The sequence below is a fragment of the Eubalaena glacialis genome, chromosome 15, assembly GCF_028564815.1.
Source record: "Eubalaena glacialis isolate mEubGla1 chromosome 15, mEubGla1.1.hap2.+ XY, whole genome shotgun sequence".
Taxonomy (NCBI): Eukaryota; Metazoa; Chordata; class Mammalia; order Artiodactyla; family Balaenidae; genus Eubalaena; species Eubalaena glacialis.
The window spans coordinates 68,381,610-68,403,992 of NC_083730.1; the positions used below are offsets into that span (position 1 = coordinate 68,381,610).

General features: G+C 45.7%; 1 protein-coding gene across 1 annotated transcript in view; it reads right to left on the reverse strand.

Annotated features, from left to right (window-relative positions):
- Window positions 1-594: 594 nt before the first annotated feature.
- The window catches only part of LOC133075150 (sodium/glucose cotransporter 1-like), a 59,164-nt gene continuing 37,375 nt past the window's right edge, over window positions 595-22,383 (reverse strand). The window contains exons 9-14 of the mRNA XM_061169249.1: window positions 21,135-21,249; window positions 19,770-19,919; window positions 8,058-8,240; window positions 5,495-5,711; window positions 3,232-3,331; window positions 595-890 (exon numbers count right to left, since the gene is read on the reverse strand). Coding sequence (XP_061025232.1) covers window positions 595-890; window positions 3,232-3,331; window positions 5,495-5,711; window positions 8,058-8,240; window positions 19,770-19,919; window positions 21,135-21,249 — 1,061 coding nt within the window. The remainder of the gene's footprint in view (window positions 891-3,231; window positions 3,332-5,494; window positions 5,712-8,057; window positions 8,241-19,769; window positions 19,920-21,134; window positions 21,250-22,383) is intronic.

A 22,383-nucleotide genomic window follows, 5' to 3' on the forward strand; every position in this document is an offset into this window, starting at 1 on the left:
GGGTGCAGCCAGACAGAGCTGAGCCACAGGGAGGCCTGGTCCTCAGGTAGAGACCGCCTCAGCCCCACCACGGGTCCAGGCAGGAGCCAACGTTTCCATCCACGGCAGCCTTGGCGCCAGCTGGCCTGTGTGGTCATCGGCAGTAGGCACAGCCCCTTGTGGGTGGGACCCTTGCCGTGAGGAGGAGCATCTTTGCCAGCAGCCACACCTTTACAAAGGAGAGAACACAGCAAACGGAGGTGGGTATAGGAAGGAAATGGTGACAGTAAACACAAGCAAAACCCCCAAATATATCTAGAGATAAAAAGCCAAAATTAAATTTAAAGTGAAAGCCAGTGTTTGTGCAGTGGAGCCATCTGGAGAGAATGACTCATCGCACAGAGGACAGACGTGCTCGTCTTCGGTCTCTGCCCTCACCAGTGGGCTTCGCCGCCCGTCAGCCCGCAGCGTTGACGCCGCGGGCGCGTTTTCATCAGTGTGATCCTTGGTCCACGTCCATGGGCCTCTCTGTAGGAAACGTTTCGTCCCCTTGACAATGAGGGCGTTTGCAAGAGGCAGTGGTTCGCCCGCTCCCCAGACGTCCCCGCAGGCTGCCTAGGAGAAGTAGAAGTGACAGAGCACTGTGAGCGATACCAAGAGGAACCCGCAGACGTCGGGCACTTTTCTCCAGTGGGACATCTCTGGCATGTCTCGGAGCTTTGTTCCTTCCAGCATGTCACGCTTCTCTGTCCCTTCAGACGTGGCACTGTGCTGTGTCCCTTCCGTGTCACCACACTCCATCTTCTGCAGGACTGCCTCTTCCGGGGCGAGTCTGGGGCCTGGCAGTGGCTCCAGGCTGCAGAAAACGTCCCAGGCCTTCCAGAGGCAGCTCCTGGCCTCCTCAAATACGTCTGGAACAGAGGGAATAGGCACAGGTCAGGAGGCTAAGAGGCCACACACAGGAGGGGGGTCTTTCTAGGGCTCACATCTCAGCGGTGAGGCCGGCAGGAAGGCCAACAGACTGGCTCTAATGCAGAGAACAATCCTCAGCCGCTGCTGCAGAGCACCTCCCGCCGCCCTCAGAGACACAGAGGGGGGCTCGGGGCGCGGCCTGGGCCATGTTTGCCTTGCACTGGCAGAGCCTTCAGCCGGCCCAGAACCCTGGCCGTCACGGGGCAGACCCTCCCCGCTGGGCTCTGGAGGGCCCACCCTTCCCGTCTCCAGCACACGCCCAGCACAGCGCTGTAGGTCTAGGGCAAGTGGCTGCTTCTCTGAGGATGGAAGAAGCCCCAATTGCTCTGCTGTCCTCAGCAACCTTGGGGCGTGTCTTCTCCAGGTAGGTAGCAGTCTCACGGCCTGGCCCAAAGTAAGGCCCTCTGGGCCCTTGAAAGGGGAATCACTGGTGTTTTCTCCAGGAACGGGGGAAGTCTAGGAATTATGGGCAAGTTTCTATTCACATCTCTGGACCAAATCAGTGAAATGTCTCACTCTGGGGCTTAAATATCCCTCCGGTGTCTGGTAGTGCAGCCCACGCTGGCCGCTCCCAGGCCTGCTCAGGCGTGGGTCAGCACCACGGCCAGCTCCGCACACACGTGAGCCCAGCCAGTCTGGGAATGGATCCCTCTTTGATGATAAGACAAGCACACCTCGGTCCGAGAAGTGTGCGCTGTGACCTGTTCCATGTCTCATCCCCTTGGGCAGCCACCACACCAGCTGTGTGTCCTGAGGCTGGGGCAGCACCAGGGATGGCGGAACCCGTCAGCCAGTGACGGAGGGGCCTGTGTTACAGGGGAGGCGCTGCCGCCAGAGGACCCCAAAGACGCAGATATCTGCTACGGTGCTGAGAGGTCCTGAGCGGCATATGCTGGCCCTGTCTCTCGGTCTCTCAGATGTCCGGGTCAGCACACCATCACGCAGCTGCCAGGCCCAAAAAGGTTGCTGTACATCAACGGCGACTGATCATGTAAACACAGCCCAAAGGCTGTATGACGGGAGGTGGGACAGACCAGTGGCCAAGAGCACACGCTTTGGAGTCAGACTGCCTGTGTTCAAATCCCAGCTCCACCACTGCCTGGTTATCTTTGGAGTCCGGGGCCGACTACTTAACTGTTTGGTGCCTCAGTCCCCCCATCTCTGAAATGGGGATGATAATTGTACCTGTCACACATAGGCATACTTTCCACAGTGCTTGGCACATCCCAAATGGGCAAAAAGTGTGAGCCACTGTCATCGTGGCATCCACCCACGATTGTGGACGAGGGAGAAGAGGAGCTGGGAGGTGCCCCCAGAACAAGCCCCCGACACACGTGGCCCCCAACGGGCAGTTCCTCTGTCCCTGAGGGAGAGCAATCCTGGGAGCCCTGTACCCTCCAGGGGCGCGGGGCAGCCTGGCTCAGGAGAGGCCACTCCCCTGCCCTGCAGGTGTCAGGAGAGGGTCCCAGGCCCCTCTGGGCTCTGAACGTTCCTGGCAGGAGTGGAGAGGGGGCCCCAGAACACTGCCTCTCCCCAGGCAGGCCTTCCCTCCCTCCCTCCCCCAAACTCACAGTCCCCCCAGACTCTCTGCCCCAGACTCAGCGCTAATCTCGTTAGGCCTTTATCCCTGTTTGCGTCAGGGCCTCAAGAGGTGCAGGTCGCCCTCCCTGGGGCCCCCGCACACCGCCTCTGACCCCATCTGCCGAGAGCTTTCCTCTGGGCCTTCTGGGGCCCCCAGGTCCGAGCCTCTCCAGGAACTCTCTCTTCTTGCCCCAGTGAAATCCGGCTGTCCTTGGCGGTGTCCCCCGGCACCCTCTTGGGTGGGGCTGCTCCCTCCTCCTTGCAGAGGCTCCCGCCCACTTCCCAGAATCCCTCTGGGTTTGAATCCCTGTGTGAGGCTCTGTGACCCACTGTCCCTCCCCTGTCCCCAGTGCCTCCTCCCCTCCTGCTGAGGCACAATGTGATCTGTGTGGCTCGGTGGATCCCTCCCACCCCGGCTGAAACGCTCCTAGATCACCAGACACTTGTGTTTCTCTGCCCCTCACGGACCCTTCCCTCCTCCCCCGGCACCTGCTGACGCCTCCCACCTGGATCTCTCTGGCCCGGACCGCCACACGGATGTCCGAGAGGCATCTCACCCTCGACAAACACCCACAAGGCATCTTTGGGAAAATGAAAGACGGGGCCTCTGCCTGGAAGCATTTCTGGGAGTGGAGACAGCGGGGGTGGGGGCAGGGAGCAGCACAGGCCTCTCTGCTGGCTTTGGGTCTCCCTTCTCACCTGGCCGTGCCTGCGGTGCGGAGCTCTTCCCTTGTGTGTCTTTGTCCAGATCGACCCTTTCCTCTTGACTGTTCCATAAACTCCAACAGAGGCGGTGTAGCTGGGGGGAGAGCAGGCACATGTCACCACCCAGGACCCTGTCACGCAGGCCTTATGGTGCCATGGCTCGCAGCTGGGCACCAGGGTCTCGAGGGACTGAAAAGGGTCATTAGACTCCAACAAGGGACACAAGGAACGTGGGGTGGGGAAAGCAAGGCGCCTGGGAACCCTGGATTTCAGTGCTGGCTCTGGTCCCGTGTGGTTGTGCGGCTGCCCAAAGGTGACCTCAGTGTCTTGGGCTGGATGGTAGGGTAGGAGGCAACATGCTCAGGGCTTCTTCCAGGAACTGAGGGTCTAGGAAGCTGTGCCCTTCAGGGTGGGAGAAGCTGCTCATCACTCCGGTCTGCTGCTTCTGCTGGATGGGCCCGCAGGGTAGACCTGGGAACTGCTTTCCTTCCAGGAGCCCCTCCTGGCTGTCAGAGATGAGCACTCACGCAGCCCAGAGGAGGCCTGACCTGGTTCACCTGGGGTACCCAGATGACCTGGTCCCTAGCCAAGCTTAGTCGCTCAAGCTCAGCAAGGCATTTACAGATGCAGAAGGGGAGCATCCCTTCCCTTCTAGTCTGTTATTTTGTTCTCTTCCTGAAAACACATACGGAGACTTTGGGAAGTAAAATCCAGCCAATTGCTGTTGCTTTTTTTTTTGCTTTTTTTCAGGGTTGGGGTCAGTAGAAGCACAAGTAAGCGAACATTTCCACCAAGTCTCTCCCGGAGCAGGTTTTAATCTATTATACCGGCTTCGGTATATTTGAATCTCAGCACCACCACCCCTCCCACTCCCCCAAACATAGCAGGGATGTGACTGAGCAGCCCCTCCAAGCCCCGCCTCTCGGACTAAGACATCAGTAATGAACCTGCTGCCGTGTCAGTGACAGAGACTGGGTTTAGCCTTGAGTTGCTTCCTGGTGATGCTGTACGTCTGCATTTGCCTTCCCAATTACACGACGAGCCCTGTGGACCAGGCCGCTGGGCAGGAAGAACATGGGATCGAGTGTGGTCCCGCTTCCCCTGGTAGCGCCCAGTGTGCAGCACATAGACACTGACCCGAAAGCACGGTTCCCCTTTGCCTCCCTCCCCTCCTCTCCAGAGCACCTGTGCTGCTGGGCAGAAAAAGCACTCAAGCACGTGGCTGCCTGAGAAGCGGGCAAGACCAAAATGTTGAGAATAAAAGAGCAGCAGAAAAAAAGTCAGACAAGTCGACCATTAAGACCCTGAGAGACAGGAGCTTGGGTCCAGCACCCACGGCTTCTCCATGTGCCAGGAGCAGGGCAGGGGACGTGTGGTGGGCGAGCTGTCCTGGGCACTCCTGGCCGTCCTCCCCACTTGCTCCATCCCAATCCCACGGGGCTCTGTGTGCGAGAGAGGAATGGGTCAAAAGGAACTACTGAGCAGAAAGGTGGCCGGGGGGAGGCGGCCTTCCAAGTTCTCAGCTCTCACCCAGACCCCAGGGCACACGGGTCTCACAGACCCGCCTCCCTTCTGAGTTCCTCCTGCCCTCACCTCGGACACCTAGGACCCTCCCTGCTGCTCTCCGGCTCAGCCAAGCCCCTGTCCTGCTAAGTCTCCTGGCCATGCCCACGTGGGTGACGCGATGGAGTCTGGTCAGGCCCAGCCCTGCTGCTGGCTAGTTCTGGTGTCATGGACAAGTGACTTGACTTCTCTGAGCCCAGGCTTTTTATATTCCAACTGGGGTGACTGACACCTGCCTCCTGGGAGAGGGGAAGTGGCCGGGCAAGGAGAATGAGGCATGCCCAGCCACCAGCCACAGCATTGCCAGCATTACTGTCCCCCCTCCTGCTGGCTTAATCCCTCCTGGGTGGGTGGCAGCCGGGACTGCCCTGATTACATTAATTCACGCTGAGGTTAGCAACCTTAGCACTTCAAGGAAATTTTGTATTTTAAAAACCAAACTTCTCATTCTCAGTGAATACTTAATTAGAGAGCTGTTGGAAAGCTTTTTAGTTTAGTTTTTAAGGCAAGGAGGTTATTTGCCTATTTATGACCCATCCGTCCCCCCAACCCCCAGCCCCCCGCCCCCCACCCTGCTTTCAAAAAGAATGCAGGAATTCAGCCACTTTTCTCCAAAGCTGGCAGAGCCAACTTGCGGTTCACAGGGACACTGGGACTGCGGTGGACCCCGGAGCATCCTCACGGCAGCACTTACATGTTTATCCGGAATCGGGTCTGTGAACAAGGAGATCCCCACGACGGTGAAAAGACTGATGGTGAAGAGGATGACGGCAAAGTAGAGGTAGTGCACGCCGCAGATGATCCGAGGGCACCTGTTGTTTGTCGAGCAGCTCCAGGCCCCGTAGGCAAACTCGGACTCCATGCGGCAGAAGCCAATCAGAAGTCCACCAGTCAGCCCCGCAGAAGGCACCCTGCCAAAGGAGGAGCCCCGAGAGTCGCCTGGGAGGAAGACGGGGGATGAGACAAGCCATCCTCAGCCTCGCCTCCTGACCAGTCTAAACTGGTCAGCTAAACTCAGCATAACAAGGGCTTCACATGCCTTGCAGAAGCCGAGTCTTAGCACTGTGAGGAGATGACACCTTCTCGGGCTGAACACAGACCAGAGATGCGTGGACACTCTCTTAGGTCAATCAGAGAACTTAGGAAATACTGGAGACAGTTTTAAGTTAGACGGTGAAGACACATCTCAAACATAATGTGTCCAAAGAGACCTCAGTCTTGCCTGTTGCTGCAGGGGCACCTCCGTCGCCCTGGCAGCTCAGGCAGAAACCGCAGGAGACATCCCTGGCCCCTTTCCTTCCATTCTGCCCTACCACCATTCTGCCCAATCCATCAGCAAATCGTCCCATCGTCTCCACAGTGACCACCTCAATCCCGATCCACCACCTTCTCTCACACAGGTGGAATCCGTACCTGGTCTCCTGCTCACCCGCTGTCCAAGAAGCCGGAGTGATCTCTTCAAAGCATGGATTAGGGAGTGCCCTGACTCTGCTGAAGACCACTGTGGCTTCTCATGGCTGCCCTCAGAAGCAAGTCTCATCTGCTCCAGCTGACCTCACCTGGCTCCACCCTCTCCCCTGGTCAGTCTACTCTAGCCACTAAGCATGACCTCTTCCTGCATGTCAGGCCTGCCCACCGTGCTCTCGGCCAGGCCTTTGTACTTGCCCTTCTTTCTGCTTGGTTCTCTCTCTAGATCTTGGTGTTTCTGGCTCATCCTTCAGGATTCAGGTTCGAGGTCACTTTCTTAGGAGAAATCTTCTCCCACTATCTTGGCTAATGTCCTTGTGCTCCCCCTGCCCCCAGCACCTACCTTGCTAACCTCCATGATCCTTTTTGACTTTTAAACAGCACTACACCACTCTCAGAAATCTTATCTGCTCATTGGGTATCATCCGTCTCCTCCAACTGGACAGTCCACTCTTTAAGAGTGAGGACTTCGTCTTGGTGCTAGAGCTGCATCTGGAGCCTGTCTCCGGTGTGGCTGGGTGTTGGAGGAGGTAGAGGATACAGTGTGTGGGAAGCATCTTGGAGAAAGAGCTGAAACCAAAGGCCAGGTGCAGGCCACAGGACCCATTTATTGAAGGAGGCGTGCAGAAAAGTGAAGATCTAGAAACAGATGGGCAGCAGAAGCCAGATGAGGGTGGGAGAGAAGGCCTGGAGAAGTTCTCTAGGTCAGGGAAGGTAGCCACAATATGCTGTAACCTTGGACCAGGGGTAGCTGGAGAGCCACTGACAAGATCCCCAGTTTCCCTTGGTGATAGGCCCCAGTACCGCAAGGGTGGTGACCATCGTCGGTAGGAGGCAGGTTCTCCTGACTGCCTGCTCCTCTGCCCATGCCCTTCCCAAGAGAGCACAGAGAAGAGCATCTCCAGAGCCCAGCAGCCCCCCACCCCATTCTCGGTGCTCAATTGAGTCCTGGTGAGCTAGGCAGAGCAAGAAGCACTAGCAGATTGGTCTGGAGGATTGAACACCTGACATGGGCCTGCAGGAAGCACCAGCCAGATGGAGGTGGACAAAGATATTCATGGCAAAGCAAAGAGTCCACGGGAATGAAGAGGGGCCAGAAAAGGCACGAGACAGGCAATCAGCACTGCAAGTAGTTAGCAGTGGCTGGGGCCTAGGGACTGTGTATGGAGAGGGCCAGGGCTGAGAGGCAGGCAGGAGCCAGGTCACAGAGGCACCATGCTCGGGAACTCGTGCAAGGCCCAGCTGCTCAGTGCTGTTAGGAGAAACAGGTCAAGATGTGACTCAAATAATGAATGAAAATATTCTGGCAAACTGTGCTTTCAGTCTTACTGATGAAATGATCAAACCATTAATTGGGATCTTTATTTAGTTTTAAGTGTGGCTGGAGGAGATGGTCTTCATGCAGGGAAGGTGGTAGGAGCTCATGACTGAACATCCCCCTGTGAGTTTGAAATCTCTGAGCAGGAAACATCCATGCACAGAGGCAACAGAAGCATATCTTCCTGTGGCTAGATAAGCATGCAGGAGGATCCCACACACTTTGCACCATCTATGGCGTGGTCGAAAGTGGATTACATTGCAAAGGGAAGAAAACAAATCAGAGCTTGCCTTTCCCCTGCATGCATGAGGGAGCTTGGACCAAAGCTGCCCAGGAGTAAATCATCTCTCAGAAAGCAAATGATGCAACGGTGTCAACTCCTGAAGCACAAGAGACCCTCTCAGGGCAACTTTTGCAAAGATAGGTATGATGTGAAGGCAAGCCCTCACACTGTGCCATGCCGTGGCCATGCCAACTCCCACCTACCTTCTCAGTGACTCTCTTGCAAAATATGGCAAGCAGGAAGATGGCAGCAATGGGCGGCGTCAGGTAACTTAAAACTGCTTGCATGTATTCAAATAGTTGTTCCCTGTGTGCCATTTGTATAGCAGGGACCCATGCAATGGAGACAGCAAGTAAGATTATAACAAAAAACCTGTAAGTTAAACCAAAAGTCAATGGCAATTTTATGAGTTTCTTACCTGCCAATAAAATATCTACAAACCATAAACTATTAGCTAGTTTTAATTATTCCTTAGGTTAAATTCAGGTGCCCATTCATAAGTGTGGCAGAGGAGATAGCCATACCCCTAAACACTAATAGGACCATAGGGCTGCAGGCAAAAACCCTTCAACTTCTGGACAAATAAAACTGAGGGTCCATTTGCCTGTTACTGGATCATGGGTAGATTTTCATCACATTTGGAGACTGTGTTGGGATGGTCGTGCTTAAAATATATAATACCTGGAAAATATTAATTTCTTCAGGGGTAACACATTTCTAAAGATTTCAGATGGATTAGTACGGCACCTGATTTTAAAGATTTGCGTAAACTCCCTTTAAACCCTTGGTTGTGCATGTGGGGAAGAATTGCCAAATAGTCCACCAACAAGCAACTGTTGGAAGGCAGAAAAAGCTGAGCAAAGATTTCATTGCCTGCCTATAGCAGGGGAGACAGAAATTGGAGTTTGAATCTCATCAAGTTAGAGGGGCTAGGTAACCACCTCAGGCTTTTCACTGAAACCCCTGAATGTCCATGCCTTAGAAGCAGAGACTATTTCCCAGGACTAAGAACTTTCTATAAGACTAGAGCAAAACTGAAACAGAGTCACCCTAACAAAGTATAAAAACCAGGCCTCCACAACTTTAAGGGGATCAACCAGTAATTTACCTGCATGCTTGAACAAAAACCAATATTCTTCAGAGGAACATGATCCAGAATTTCTATAATGTATTATCTACAATGTTCAATATATAATAAAATTTTCTAGGCATGTGGAGAAGAAAATGTAACCCATAGTCAAGAAAAAAGCAATCAATAGAAACTGACCCCAAGATGGCTCAGATATTAAAATTAGCAGACAAGGACTTCAAAGCAGCTACTGTAGTTATGTTAAAGGACTTAAAGGAAATTATAGTTATAAGTGAACAGATGTGAAATCATGACAGAAAACTGGATACTAGAAAAAATTTAAAAAGGAACCAAATAGAAATTCCAGAACTGAAATTCTGGTTCAAAATATGAAACGAAAACTTCACAGGTTGGCTTTAACAGTAGATTGGAAATGGCAGGAGAAAGGGCCCATAAACCTAAAGGGAGATTGATAGAACTCTAAACTGAAGAACACAGAGAAAAATTTTTTTAAATAAGCAGAGCCTCAATGATCTGTGGAACAACATCAAAAGAGCAAATATGTGTGTAAGTAGAGTCACAAAAAAAGAGATGAGGAATGCAGAAGACAAATATGCAGAGAAATATGGTCAACAATTTCCCATATTTGGTGAAAACCATTAATTCATAGATTCAGAAGTGCAGAAAAGCCCAATCAGCACACCATAACAAAACTGCTGAAAACCAAAAATGAAGAGAAAATCTTGAAAGCCCAGGAAAAAAGACACATTACATACAGAGAGCAGTACTGTGAATTATAGACGACTTCTCATCAGAAACAAGAGGACAGAAGAGAATGGAAGAGCATACTTTAAAGTGGTAAAAGAAAAATACTGTCAACTCAGAATTCTACATCCAGCAAAAGTATCCTTCAAAAATAAAGATGAGGGCTTCCCTGGTGGCGCAGTGGTTAAGAATCTGCCTGCCAATGCAGGTGACACGGGTTCGAGCCCTGGTCCGGGAAGATCCCACATGCCGCGGAGCAACTAAACCCATGTGCCACAACTACTGAGCCTGCGCTCTAGAGCCTGCGAGCCACAATTACTGAGCCTGCGTGCCACAACTACTGAAGCCTGCGCACCTAGAGCCCATGCTCCACAACAAGAGAAGCCACCGCAGTGAGAAGCCTGCATACCTCGCTGCAACTAGAGAAAGCCTGCGTGCAGCAACGAAGACCCAACACAGCCAAAAATAAATAAATTAAATAAATAAAAATTTTAAAAATAAATAAAGATGAAAGAAAAACATTTTCCAATAAACAAAAACTGAGAGAGTCTGTTACTAACAGACCTGCATTACAAGACATACTGAAATTCTTTAGGGTGAAGGGAAATAACACAGATGGAAACTTGAACCTAAAAGAAGGAATGATAAGCACCAAAAAAGTAAAATATAATATGCTACATATATATTTTTTCTTATTTTATTTTCTTTAAAAGGCAGTTGACTGTTTAAGGCAAAAAATTATATCACTATCACTGTATTCTGGGGTTAATAATGGATGTAGATGTAAAATATATGACAATCATAACATGAATGATGAAAGGGGAAAATGACATATACTGTTGCAAGGTACTTACATTTTACATAAAATGATACAATATTGATTTTAAGTACGCTAAGATAGGTTAATAATGCCTATTATAATGCCTAGAAAAACAAAAAGAAATTAAAATATAAAAACTATTTCCAGCCATATTAATGATTACACTAAATGCAAGTGAACTCAAATTATAAAGACAGAGATTGTCAGATTAGATTAAAAAAATCAAGATACAACTATATGTGCTCTACAAGGGACTCATTTTAAATATAGTTACAGGTTGAAAGTAAAAGATGTTATAAACACTAAGCATAAGAAAGCTGGTGTGATCTATAACAGTAATGAAGTAAATCTCAAGACAAGAAGTATTATCAGAGATAAAAAGGGACACTTCATAATGATGAAAAAGTTACTTCCTCAGGAAACCATAACAAGCATAAGGGCACCTAATCCCAGAACTTGAATATATAAGAGGTAAAAAAAAACCTGAAAGAACTACAAGACAGAAACAGACAACTACATAATCATAAATGAAGCTTTTAATACCTCCTCTGTGTATATAATATACACAGTATATATAATATATATAACAGAGGAACTAGACAAAAATTAAGAATACAAAAGTATCAATAAATTTCAAAAGATTAAAATCTCATAGAGCATGTTTTTGGATCACAGTGGAAGTCAATTAGAAATCAATAACAATAAAATAGTTAGGAAAGTACTAAATACTTGGAAATCCAACAGCACACTTCTAAATAATCTATGAACACAGAAAAAAAATCACAAGGAAATTAGGAAATATTTTGAACTGATTAAAAATGAAGACACAACATATCAAAATTTGTGGGATGCAGCTAAAGCAGAGCTTAAAGGGAAATTTATAGTTTTAAGTAGTAATTGTAAAAAATAAGAAAGGTTTTAAACCAGTGATATGAATTTCCAATTTAAGAAGCTAAAAAAAAAAAAAGAAAAGAAAAGAAAAGCAGAGTAAATCCAAAGTAAATAGAAAAAAGGAAACAAATAGAATTCAATGGGAGAAAAAAACCAGAGGAATCAACAAGCCCCAAAGTTGGTTCTTTGGAAAAATTATTAAAATTGATAAACCCCTAGGCAAGTTCACTCAAGAGAAAAAGAACCACCCCCCCCCCCCCGCCCACATATTACCATTACTAGAGATCCTACAGATACTGAAAGGATAATAAGGTAAAATTTGGGGAGGTGCTTGGAGCCATGGCAGTGAGGATGCTTCTGAATATTCTGCTCACTGGTACACCAGGAACTGGTGCTCACTGGTACACCACACTAGGTGGAATACTTTAATTGGGTGATTTAGCTCGAGGAGTCTGATCACCAGTTATCATGGAGCCTGGCAAGATGGCTTCTCCCAAGAGCATGCCAAAAGATGCACAGATGATGGCACAAATCCTGACAGATGTGGGGATTACAGAATATGAGCCAAAAGTTATAAACCAGACGTTGGTATTTGCATTCTGATATGTAAACACAATTCTACATCATGCAAAAATTTATTTATGACATGCTCAGAAAGCTACTGTTGATGCATATGATATGTGATTGGCAATCTGGTGTCACGCTGACCACTTTTAAAAAATAAAAGCTTTATTGTTTCACCTTTTGCATTCAGATACACAGTCCATCTGAAATGGATTTTTGTGTAAAGGGAGTTAGTCAATATTCTTTTTATCAGGAATAGCCAAATTACCCAGTACCATTCCTTCTCCCCTTACCACTTTCCCCACTGCACTGTACTATAATCTTTGTCATGAATTAGATGACTGTATACCTGTGCGCCTTTTTTGGTATTCTGTTCCATTAATTTGTCTACCCCTGCAATAAAACCACACTGTCTAATTAGTATCACTTCACAGCAGATATTGGTATCTGTTAGCATAAATCCTCCAGCTTTGTTCATCTTCAAGAATAGCCTTGGATATTCTCTGCTCTTCGCATTTCTATATTACTTTTAGAACTCATTTGTCAATTTTTATATGCACACAAAAAAGTTACTGCATTTTGATTGGGATTACTCTGAGTATGTAGAATAACATGGGGAGAACAAACATATTGTCAATATTGAATCTTCTAATTCACAGATATGGTATATTCCTGCTATACTTAGGTCTCATTAATTTCTCTCGACAATGCTTTGTAATTTTCAGCAATTTTCTCATATCTTTTGTGAGATTTATTCCTAGGTACCTGATGTGGTTTAATGACACTACAAATGGTAATATGTATAATGTGTAATGTGTAAAATATGATTAATTCTTGTATTTGATCTTTTATCAGTCTTGTTAAATTCACTTTAAAATTTTAAGTTTGTCTATGAAGTCTTTTATGACAATTTCATTTCTTCCCTTTCTATCCTTATGACATTTGTTTCCTTTTTTCACCTTTTTGCAGAGTAGCACCTCCAGTACAATGCTGAAGAAAAGTGGCTATAGTGGACGCATGTGTCTAGTTCCCAATCTCAGGGGAAAAGATTTTCAAATATAAACATTAAGTATGATAAATGCTATAGGTTTTAAAGAATATGTATGTTTAAAAGTCAGAATAAAGAAGATCTTTTAAATTCTCTAATTTGCTAAGATTAAAAAATAGGTATTAAAAGTTTTGAATGATTTTTATCTATTAAGATGACTATGTAATTTTCTCCTGTTTTCAGTTAATGTGGTCAAGTACATTGATTGATTTTTGAATAAAATCTATGCTTGCATTCCTGGAATAAACTCCAGATGGTCATGGTGTATTATTCTATGTTTCTGGACCTGATTTGCTAATATTTTGTTAAAATTTTCTGCATCTATGTTCATATTTGCATGGTATGTATTTTCTCATGTTTTCTTTAAGCCTTCCTCAATCTTAAAGAAGATGTCTCTCTTCAATAAAGTTTCAGGATACAAAACTAACATACAAAAATCAGTAGTGTTTCTTTATATTAACAATGAATTATCTGAAAAAAATAAAGAAAACAATCCCATTTATGATAGCATCAAAAACAATAAAATACTTAGGATAAATTTAACCAAGGAGATAAAAGGTCTCTACATTGAAAACTATAAGACATTGATAAAATAAATTGAAGAAAACACAAATAAATAGAAAGATATCTTGTGTTCATGGATCAGATGAATTAATATTGTTAAAATGGCCACACTACCCAAAGCCATCTATAGATTCAATGCAACCCTTATCAAATTTCCAATGGAATGTTTTACAGAATTAGAAAAAAATAATCCTAAAATTCATCTGGAACCACGAAAGATCCTGAATAGCCAAAGCAACCCTGAGAAAGAAGAACAAATCTGGAAGCATCACACATCCTGATTTTGAACTATATTACAAAGCTATAGTAATCAGAACAGTACGGTACTGGCATAAAAACAGACACATAAACCAATGGGACAGAATCTAGAGCCCAGAAATAAAGCCGTACATATATGGTCAACTAATATTTGACAAGGGAGCCAAGAAAACTCAATGAAGAGAAGACAGTCTTTTCAATAAATAGTGCTGGGAAAATAGAACATTCATATGCAAAAGGATGAAACCAGACCCCTATCTTAACGCCACTCAAAATGAATTAAAGATTTAAATATAAGACCTGAAACCATAAAACTCCTAGAATAAAATATAGGGGATAAGCTCCTTGACATTGGTCTTGGTAATGATTTTTTTTTGGATATGACACCAAAATCCCAAGCAACAGAAGCAAAAATAAGCAAGTGAGGGCTTCCCTGGTGGCGCAGTGGTTAAGAATCTGCCTGCCAATGCAGGGGACGTGGGTTCGAGCCCTGGTCCGGGAAGATCCCACATGCCGCAGAGCAACTAAGCCCGTGCGCCACAACTACTGAGCCTGTGCTCTAGAGCCCATGAGCCCCAACTACTGAAGCCTGCGTGCCTAGAGCCTGTGCTCTGCAACAAGAGAAGCCACCACAGTGAGAAGCCCGCACACCGCAACAAAGAGTAGCCCCCCCTCTCAGCAACTAGAGAAAACCCGCGTGCAAGCGAAGACAAAATGCAGCCAAAAAAAATTAAATAAAATGAATAAATAAATAAATTTATAAAAAAATAAATAAATAAACAAGTGAGACTACATCAAACTGAAAAGCTTCTACACAATCAAAGAAACAATCAACAAAATGAAAAGGCAACCTACAGAATGGGAGAAAATATTTGCAAACCACACATCTGATAAAGGGTTGATAGTTCCTTAGCTGTCTAAGAAACTCAGACAACTTTAATAACAACAACAACAACAACAAAAACGACATAATAGTAATAGAATTTAAAAAATGGACAAAGGACCTGATAGACATTTTTCCAAAGAAGATATTCAAATGACCAATAGGCACATGAAAAGGTACTCAACGTCACTAATCAGGGAAATGTAAATCAAAATCACAATGAGATACCATTTCATACCTGTTAGAATGGCTATTATCAAAAAGACAAGAGATAACAAGTGCTGGTGAGGATGTGGAGAAAAGGGAACCCTTGTGCACTGTTGGTGGGAGTGTAAACTGGTGCGGCCACTGTGCAGAACAGTGTGAAGGTTCCTCAAGAAACTGAAAACAGAACTACCACATGATCCAGCAATTCCACTTCTGGGTACATATCCAAAGGAAACAAGGATCACTATCTTGAAGAGACCTCTACACCCTTTACACTATTTATAATAGCCAAGACATAGAAACAACCAAAGTGTTCATTAACAGATGAATGGATAAAGAAGATGTGGTACATATACACAATGGAATATTGTTCGGCCACAAAAAAGAAAGAAATCTTCCCTTTTGTGACAACCTTTAGGGCATTATACTAAGTGAAATAAGTCTGACAGAGAAAGACAAGTATTGTATGGTCTCACTTATATGTAGAATCTAAAAAAACCCTGAATTCATAGAAACAGAGAGCAGACTGGGGATGGGTGTGGGGGGAATGGGTGAAGGTGGTCAAAAGATACAAACTTCCAGTCATAAGATAAATAGGTTCTGGGGACATAAGGTACAGCATGGTGACTGTAGTTACCAACACAGGATTGTGTATTTGTATGTTGTATATTTGAAAGTTGCTTAGAGAGTAAATCTTTTCTTTTTTTTTTTTTAAGAGAGTAAATCTTAAAAGTTCTTTTCACAAGAAAAAAAAAACTAACTATGTGAGGTGATAGATGTCAACTAAACTTGTGCCGATCATTTCACAATATATATATATATTGAATCATTATTGTACACCTGAAACTTATACAATGTTATATGTCAATGTTATCCCAACAAAACTGGAAAAGAAAGAAGGTGTTTCTTCTATGTAGATTACAGTTGGTTAAAAAAAAAAGCTCTGATAATCTTCACCTTTGAACTCAGGTAGTCTACCGATCTCTGTTTCATGAAATTACTGATATATTTAGGAGCCATCCTACAGTTTTCCAGTTAACCTACCTTTCACGTTCTTTTTATTCTTTTGACTTATTAGTTATTCCATATTTTACTTTTATTAACTTGTTAAAACATTCTTGAACTGTTCTTATATTGTTTAGTCTAGAGACTACATGCGTCCTTGACATATCACAGTCTGGTACAAGTTTTGACTTTTACCACGTCCCAAATAGCAAGAGAACGTGAGAATACTTAAGCTCCATTTAGCCCCTTCTCATTCTCTCTGGGATTACTGGCATATGTTTTGCCTCCATATGTTGTTAATCCCATAGACATTTTTTCTTATTGATGTCAACACTCACTCACTTCTATTTCCCACGTACTTACCCTTTCTGGTGCTCTTCATCCTTCTCTGAAGGTCAATTCTTCCATCTGGGTAATTTTCCTGCAGCCTAAAGAACGTGCTTTAGTATTTCTTATCGTGAAATTCTTTTGTAATAAATTCTCTCAACCTGCATTTATCTGAAAATCTGTTTGTTTCACCTTCACTCTGGAGGCTATTTCGATGGGTATTGAATTCCAGGTAGGCAGTTTTTCTAGCATTGAAGATGTCACTCCACTGCCTCCTGGCTTTTACAGTTTCTGTTGAAACTTCTACTATCAGTCTCTCTGTTGCGCTTTTGAAGGTGATGTGATTTACTTTCTTCTGGCTGCTCTAAAGATCTTCTCTATCTCCAGACTCCAGCAGTTTCACTATCATGTGGCCTGGGTATGGTCTCCTTTTTATTTATCCTGCCTGCAATTTGTGGAATTTCTTGAATCTCTGGATAGTCGTCCAGATATTTGGAACATTATTGGCCATTGTCTTCTCAAAATTGCTTCTACAGTTACATATATATATATATATATATATATATATGTGTGTGTGTGTCTGTGTGTGTATATATAGATGTGTGTATATATATATATATATATAAATGTGTGTGTATATATATATATAACTTCCAATTACATATATATTATTCTTCTGTGTTCCACGTGTAGCTTCCTTTTCTCCTGTGTGCTTTAGTTTGGATATTGTTGACTAATCCATTTCCAAGCCACTAACTGTGTCTTCTGCTACAGCCAATCAGTTGCTAACAAATCCATTGAGTTCTTAATTTCAGATATTTATTTTTCAATTCTAGACCTTCTTATTTTTATAAATTCTAATTCTCTGGAAAAATTCCCAATTCTTTTCATCTATTTTATAAACCTTTCCCTCTATTTTCTTGTACCTATTAATCAAGGTTATTTCAAAGTCCTTGTCTGCTAACTTCACCTGTGGGTTTACTTTTTTTTTTTTTTAACATCTTTATTGGAGTATAATTGCTTTACAATGTTGTGTTAGCTTCTGCTGTGTAACAAAGTGAATCAGCTATATGTATACATATATCCCCATATCCCCTCCCTCTTGCACCTCCCTCCTACCCTCCCTATCCCACCCCTCTAGGTGGTCACAAAGCACCGGGCTGATCTCCCTGTGCTATGCAGCTGCTTCCCACTAGCTATCTATTTTACATTTGGTAGTGTATGTACGTCATTGCTACTCTCTCACTTCGTCCCAGCTCACCCTTCCCCCTCCCCGTGTCCTCAAGTCCATTCTCTACATCTGCGTCTTTATTCCTGTCCTGCCCCTAGGTTAATCAGAACCATTTTTTTTTAAGATTCTATATATATGTGTTAGCATACGGTATTTGTTTTTCTCTTTCTGACTTACTTCACTCTGTATGACAGACTCTAGGTCCATCCACCTCACTACAAATAACTGTTTTGTTTCTTTTTATGGCTGAGTAATATTCCATTGTATATATATGTGCCACATCTTCTTCATCCATTCATCTGTTCATGGACACTTAGGTTGCTTCCATGTCCTGGCTATTTAAATAGTGCTGCAATGAACATTGTGGTACATATCCCATTTTGAATTATGGTTTTCTCAGGGTATATGCCCAGCAGTGGGATTGCTGGGTCATATGGTAGTTCTATTTTTAGTTTTTTAAGGAACCTCCATACTGTTTTCCATAGTGGCTGTATCAATTTACATTCCCACCAACAGTGCAAGAGAGTTCCCTTTTCTCCACACCCTCTCCATCATTTATTGTTTGTAGATTTTTTGATGATGGCCATTCTGACCAGTGTGAGGTGATACCTCATTGTGGTTTTGATTTGCATTTCTCTAATGATTAGTGATGTTGAGCATCCTTCCATGTGTTTGTTGGCAATCTGTATATCTTCTTTGCAGAAATATCTATTTAGGTCTACTTATATATACATTTTATTTTACACATATATTAGTATAAATATAGTGGTAAGGGGGGACATTCTTGCCTTGTTCCTTTCTAGTTCCATTAGGCATGACTTGGGTTTTAGGGTGATACAGATATGTTTTGTCATGTTGAAAGGTACCCATTTTACCAAATACCTTTTCATTGTCTGAATAGATATATATGATTTTTCTCTTTGATCTATTAATATGGTGAGTAATGTTACTACATTTCCTAATATTGAACCATCCTTGTATTTCTGGAAAACAATCACAGTTGGTAATGAGATGTCATTCTTTTAACATTTTTTTAGTATATTGTTGGATTTGTGTCTAATATTTTACTTACAAGTTTTGCATTGGTATTTAAAAGTGAGATGAGTCTTTAGTTTTAATTTTTTCCTGTGCTGTATTTGTTCAGTTTTGGCATCAATATCTTGAGCTTTATGAAATGAACCTCTTTTTCCCCTATGTTCTATAAAAATTTAAATAAAACTGGTACCTGTTTCTTAAAGTTTCTCAGAAAAGTGCTTTTTAAACAATGGAATGCTAATCAAAATGTAACAGCAAACTCAATTTGCAGGGGTTAGACAGATAAGACAGTGAGCAGTATGTACCTTGCTATGGGATGAAGGAGGCATTTGAGGCGTAACGTAGGCCAAGTTCAAAATGTGTGGGCTGGAAGTGGTCCCCGGACAGCCAGTGTGAAACCCTACAGAATGACGATGAGGCCCACGTTTACACATTCATACCCCCTGCCTTATGCCTAGCATGTGAGGCCTCCTGGTTAATGGAATGGCCCTGAGATGGATGAGATTCGCTTACCATGTGACCTCAGGTAGACCAACTCCCTTCTCTGAGCCACTCCCCCCATTTGTACAGTGAGAATAAGAACTAAAACTTACCTTTAAAGGTTGTCATGAGGACTGAAAGAGAAAATGAAATAATGTAGACACACTTCCTCACAAGGACTAGTTTGGGGGGTACACTAATATGTACCCGTTATCATTGTGATTATTACTTAATTTTTTCCCAAATGGAAACAATTTTCTTTGTGATTATAAAAGCAATACAGGACTTCCCTGGTGGCGCAGTGGTTAAGAATCTGCCTGCTAGTGAAGGGGACATGGGTTCAAACCCTGGTCCAGGAAGATCCCACATGCCGTGGAGCAACTAAGCCCACGTGCCACAACTACTGAGCCCGCGCGCCTAGAGTCTGTGCTCCACAACAAGAGAAGCCACCACAATGAGAAGCCTGCGCGCCGCAATGAAGAGTAGCCCCTGCTCGCCACAACTAGAGAAAGTCCATGCGCAGCAACGAAGACCCAACGCAGCCAAAAATAAATACATTTATAAAATAAATAAATAAATAAAATAAAAGCAATACATCTTCACTGCAAAACTGCAACAAACAAAACACCACCATGCTGTATATAAACAGGATAACTCTATATGCAGCATTAGAGCCTACATTTTTCACATAATGACATTTGTGGGCATCAATTCATTGATGGCAGTAACTCATGCGATTAGAGGAATCCTTCACCTTCCTGTTAGCATGAGTTCTTTTTCAGTGGCCATCGGCCGTATCTGGGTGTAGATGTCCATTGTGAACATGGCACTGGCACCTCTGAAAACAGAAGTCAGGGAGGACATGAGAGAGGCCCAGAGTGCGGACACCATCAAGCCTCGAACGCTTGGAAGAAAAGGAACACTTCCTGGGCCTCCAGCTCTCTGGCCGTGCCAGGAGATGCCTTAGGCCTCCTGAGGAACATTTCCACATAGTAAATTTTGTTCGGAGTGGCGGTCCATCTAAGATAGATCAGTGCATTATAGCTGCCCTTGATCTGTGACGAGCCTTGCTAGCTGGCCGCTGTGTCTTCATATAATAATGGCAGTGCTTACTCTGGGCTGGAGCACCTCTTCAGGCATCAGCCTGACGATCCCCCTACAGCCCTGTGAGAAGGACACCAGGGCTGTCCCCTTTTACAGATGATGTGGCTCCTTGTGCCTCAGTGTCCCCATCTGTAAGGTGGGTATAAAAGTACCTACTGTACAGACTGTTGTTAAGATTAAGATACAGTAAGAAGATAGGTTAACACAATGCCCAACACAGAGCAAGCTCTCAACAAGTGTTACCTATAAACGTAACAGTCTAGGCTTCTGACCTGCAAGGCCACTGGGCGGCAGCGGCTTTGCTGAGAGATTCCCATGCGTAGTTGGGAGAGCCCGAGGGTAACAGGGCTCGCACAGGAGGCCCCACTGTATTCAGCAGGTACGCAGGCCAGGCCAAGACTAGAGTTCTTGGATTGGCCTGGCTTCAAGTGCCCCACGGCCCTGGGCTGCATCACCGGGTGCTGGGCGACCCCCTTCCTGAACTGTGGGATGGTCGGTGCTTCCCTCAGTTGGGGTCTATCTACATTGTATTTTATGGGAATGTCTCAACATTGCTAGCCTATTTATCCTCAGAGCTAATATGGAATTTAAAAAGACTGTACTGTTTGTTTGCCCGTTTCCCTGGGATGTGGGGAAGCGGGTGAGACGAAAGCCATGCCCCTGCCTGTCCCACTGGACTGAACTCCTTGAGAGCAGGATGCGGTCTCGCTCCCCTCTTTGTCCCCACAGACTAGAACAATGCCGAGCGCCCATCTGCGGCAGCGAGGAGCAGAGGCGTGGGTTTGCAGGGAGGGGACCATGCAAACGGCGAGCAGAGGCTGGGCCTGAGCGCGTGCCCGAGAGAGAAAGAGAAGGAAAGAGAGAGAGAGAGAGAGAAAAAGAGAGAGAGAGAGAGAGAGAAAGGAAGAGGAGGCTGCAAGGCTCCCGGGACGCCGAGGGCCCCTCCCACAGCCTACGCTTCCACCGGGGCCCTCACTCCTGACCGTCCACTCACAGCCCTGGACGGCAGCTCCACTTCTTACCACTGGGCAGCAGCTCCACCACCAGCACGGGGTAGGCGAGAGGGCTGCAGCCAGTTCTGGCGCCACAGTACTTTTCACACTCTGAAGGCACAACACACGCCACTCTATCTGCAAAGAGAGACAAGGGTCACACCAGCATGTGGCCCCTGAGCACTAAAATCTGAGCTCAGGGAAAGGGAAGCAAATTAGGAACCGTGTGTGGATGGCAGATTCTTGGTCTCCAATTCGTGACCCCACACGTGCGTCAGGAGCTGGGGGTCAGGCCCCGGGAGTCAGCGGGTCAGTGCTTCTGCCAGTTCTCTGCTTGACCCAAAGCAAGTCCTGTGACCTCGACAAGCCTTTCATTGATCCCAGCCAGGTGTCAGGAAAGCAAATGATGATTCATCCACACACTGATGGGTGGGCCACTCATGACCTTACTCCCTTAGCCCCGTAGGGGTGTTATTTCAGAGTATTTGGGGAGAAATTTGGACAAAGGGAAGTAAAGGAGGGAATGTGATAGGCCTTCAAGAGCTTACATAACAGATAAAAACTTACCATCTGAGAAAAAACCAAAACAACGAATCAACGTAGACTAGGAAGAGGCAGGAAGGGCCTGGGTTTAAGTGGAGAGCAAGGGGTTTCACTGGGGACGTCAGGAAAACTAAGGGGGGCAGCTTTTCCTCTGCCTGCTCTCCCTCCCCCTGCCCTGTGAGCAGGCCCTCAAGCTCCTTCGGCATGGTTTGGGAGGGGCCCAGGGGCCACCTGGCCATTCTGGAAACACCTTCCCCTTGGCCACAATGACTGGTCCCTGTCACCCAAGTGAGCTCACGGGACTCCCCTGGGATTTCTGCTGGGAGAGCGAAAAGGAAACACTCTTTCTGGGGGTCGTTGGGCTGGAGGGTGGAAGGCTGGTGCTGCTGGTGGTCATCTGCCATCAGACAGACTGCGAGGACACCAGCTCGGAGGAAAGAGGAGCTAAAAGTGCACGTCATTTTCAATCAAGAGCCCCAACTAATGCAGTGGCCCCCAAGGAAAACCTGACTGGCAGAATCACACCTTGCGGGTGTCTGGCCCCCGGCTCTGGCCACAGGAGAGACCCAGAGTCTAGCACCAGGAGCGTTCGGGTTACTGGAAAGGTATATTCTCCCAGGAATGTGGGCAGGTGCGGAGCTTTTGTGCTAAACCGCTCTCTATGAGTGTGTATAAACAGTCTGTGAGTCTGGCCATTTCTGAGGATGGGGGACAAGTGGTCCCAGGCCC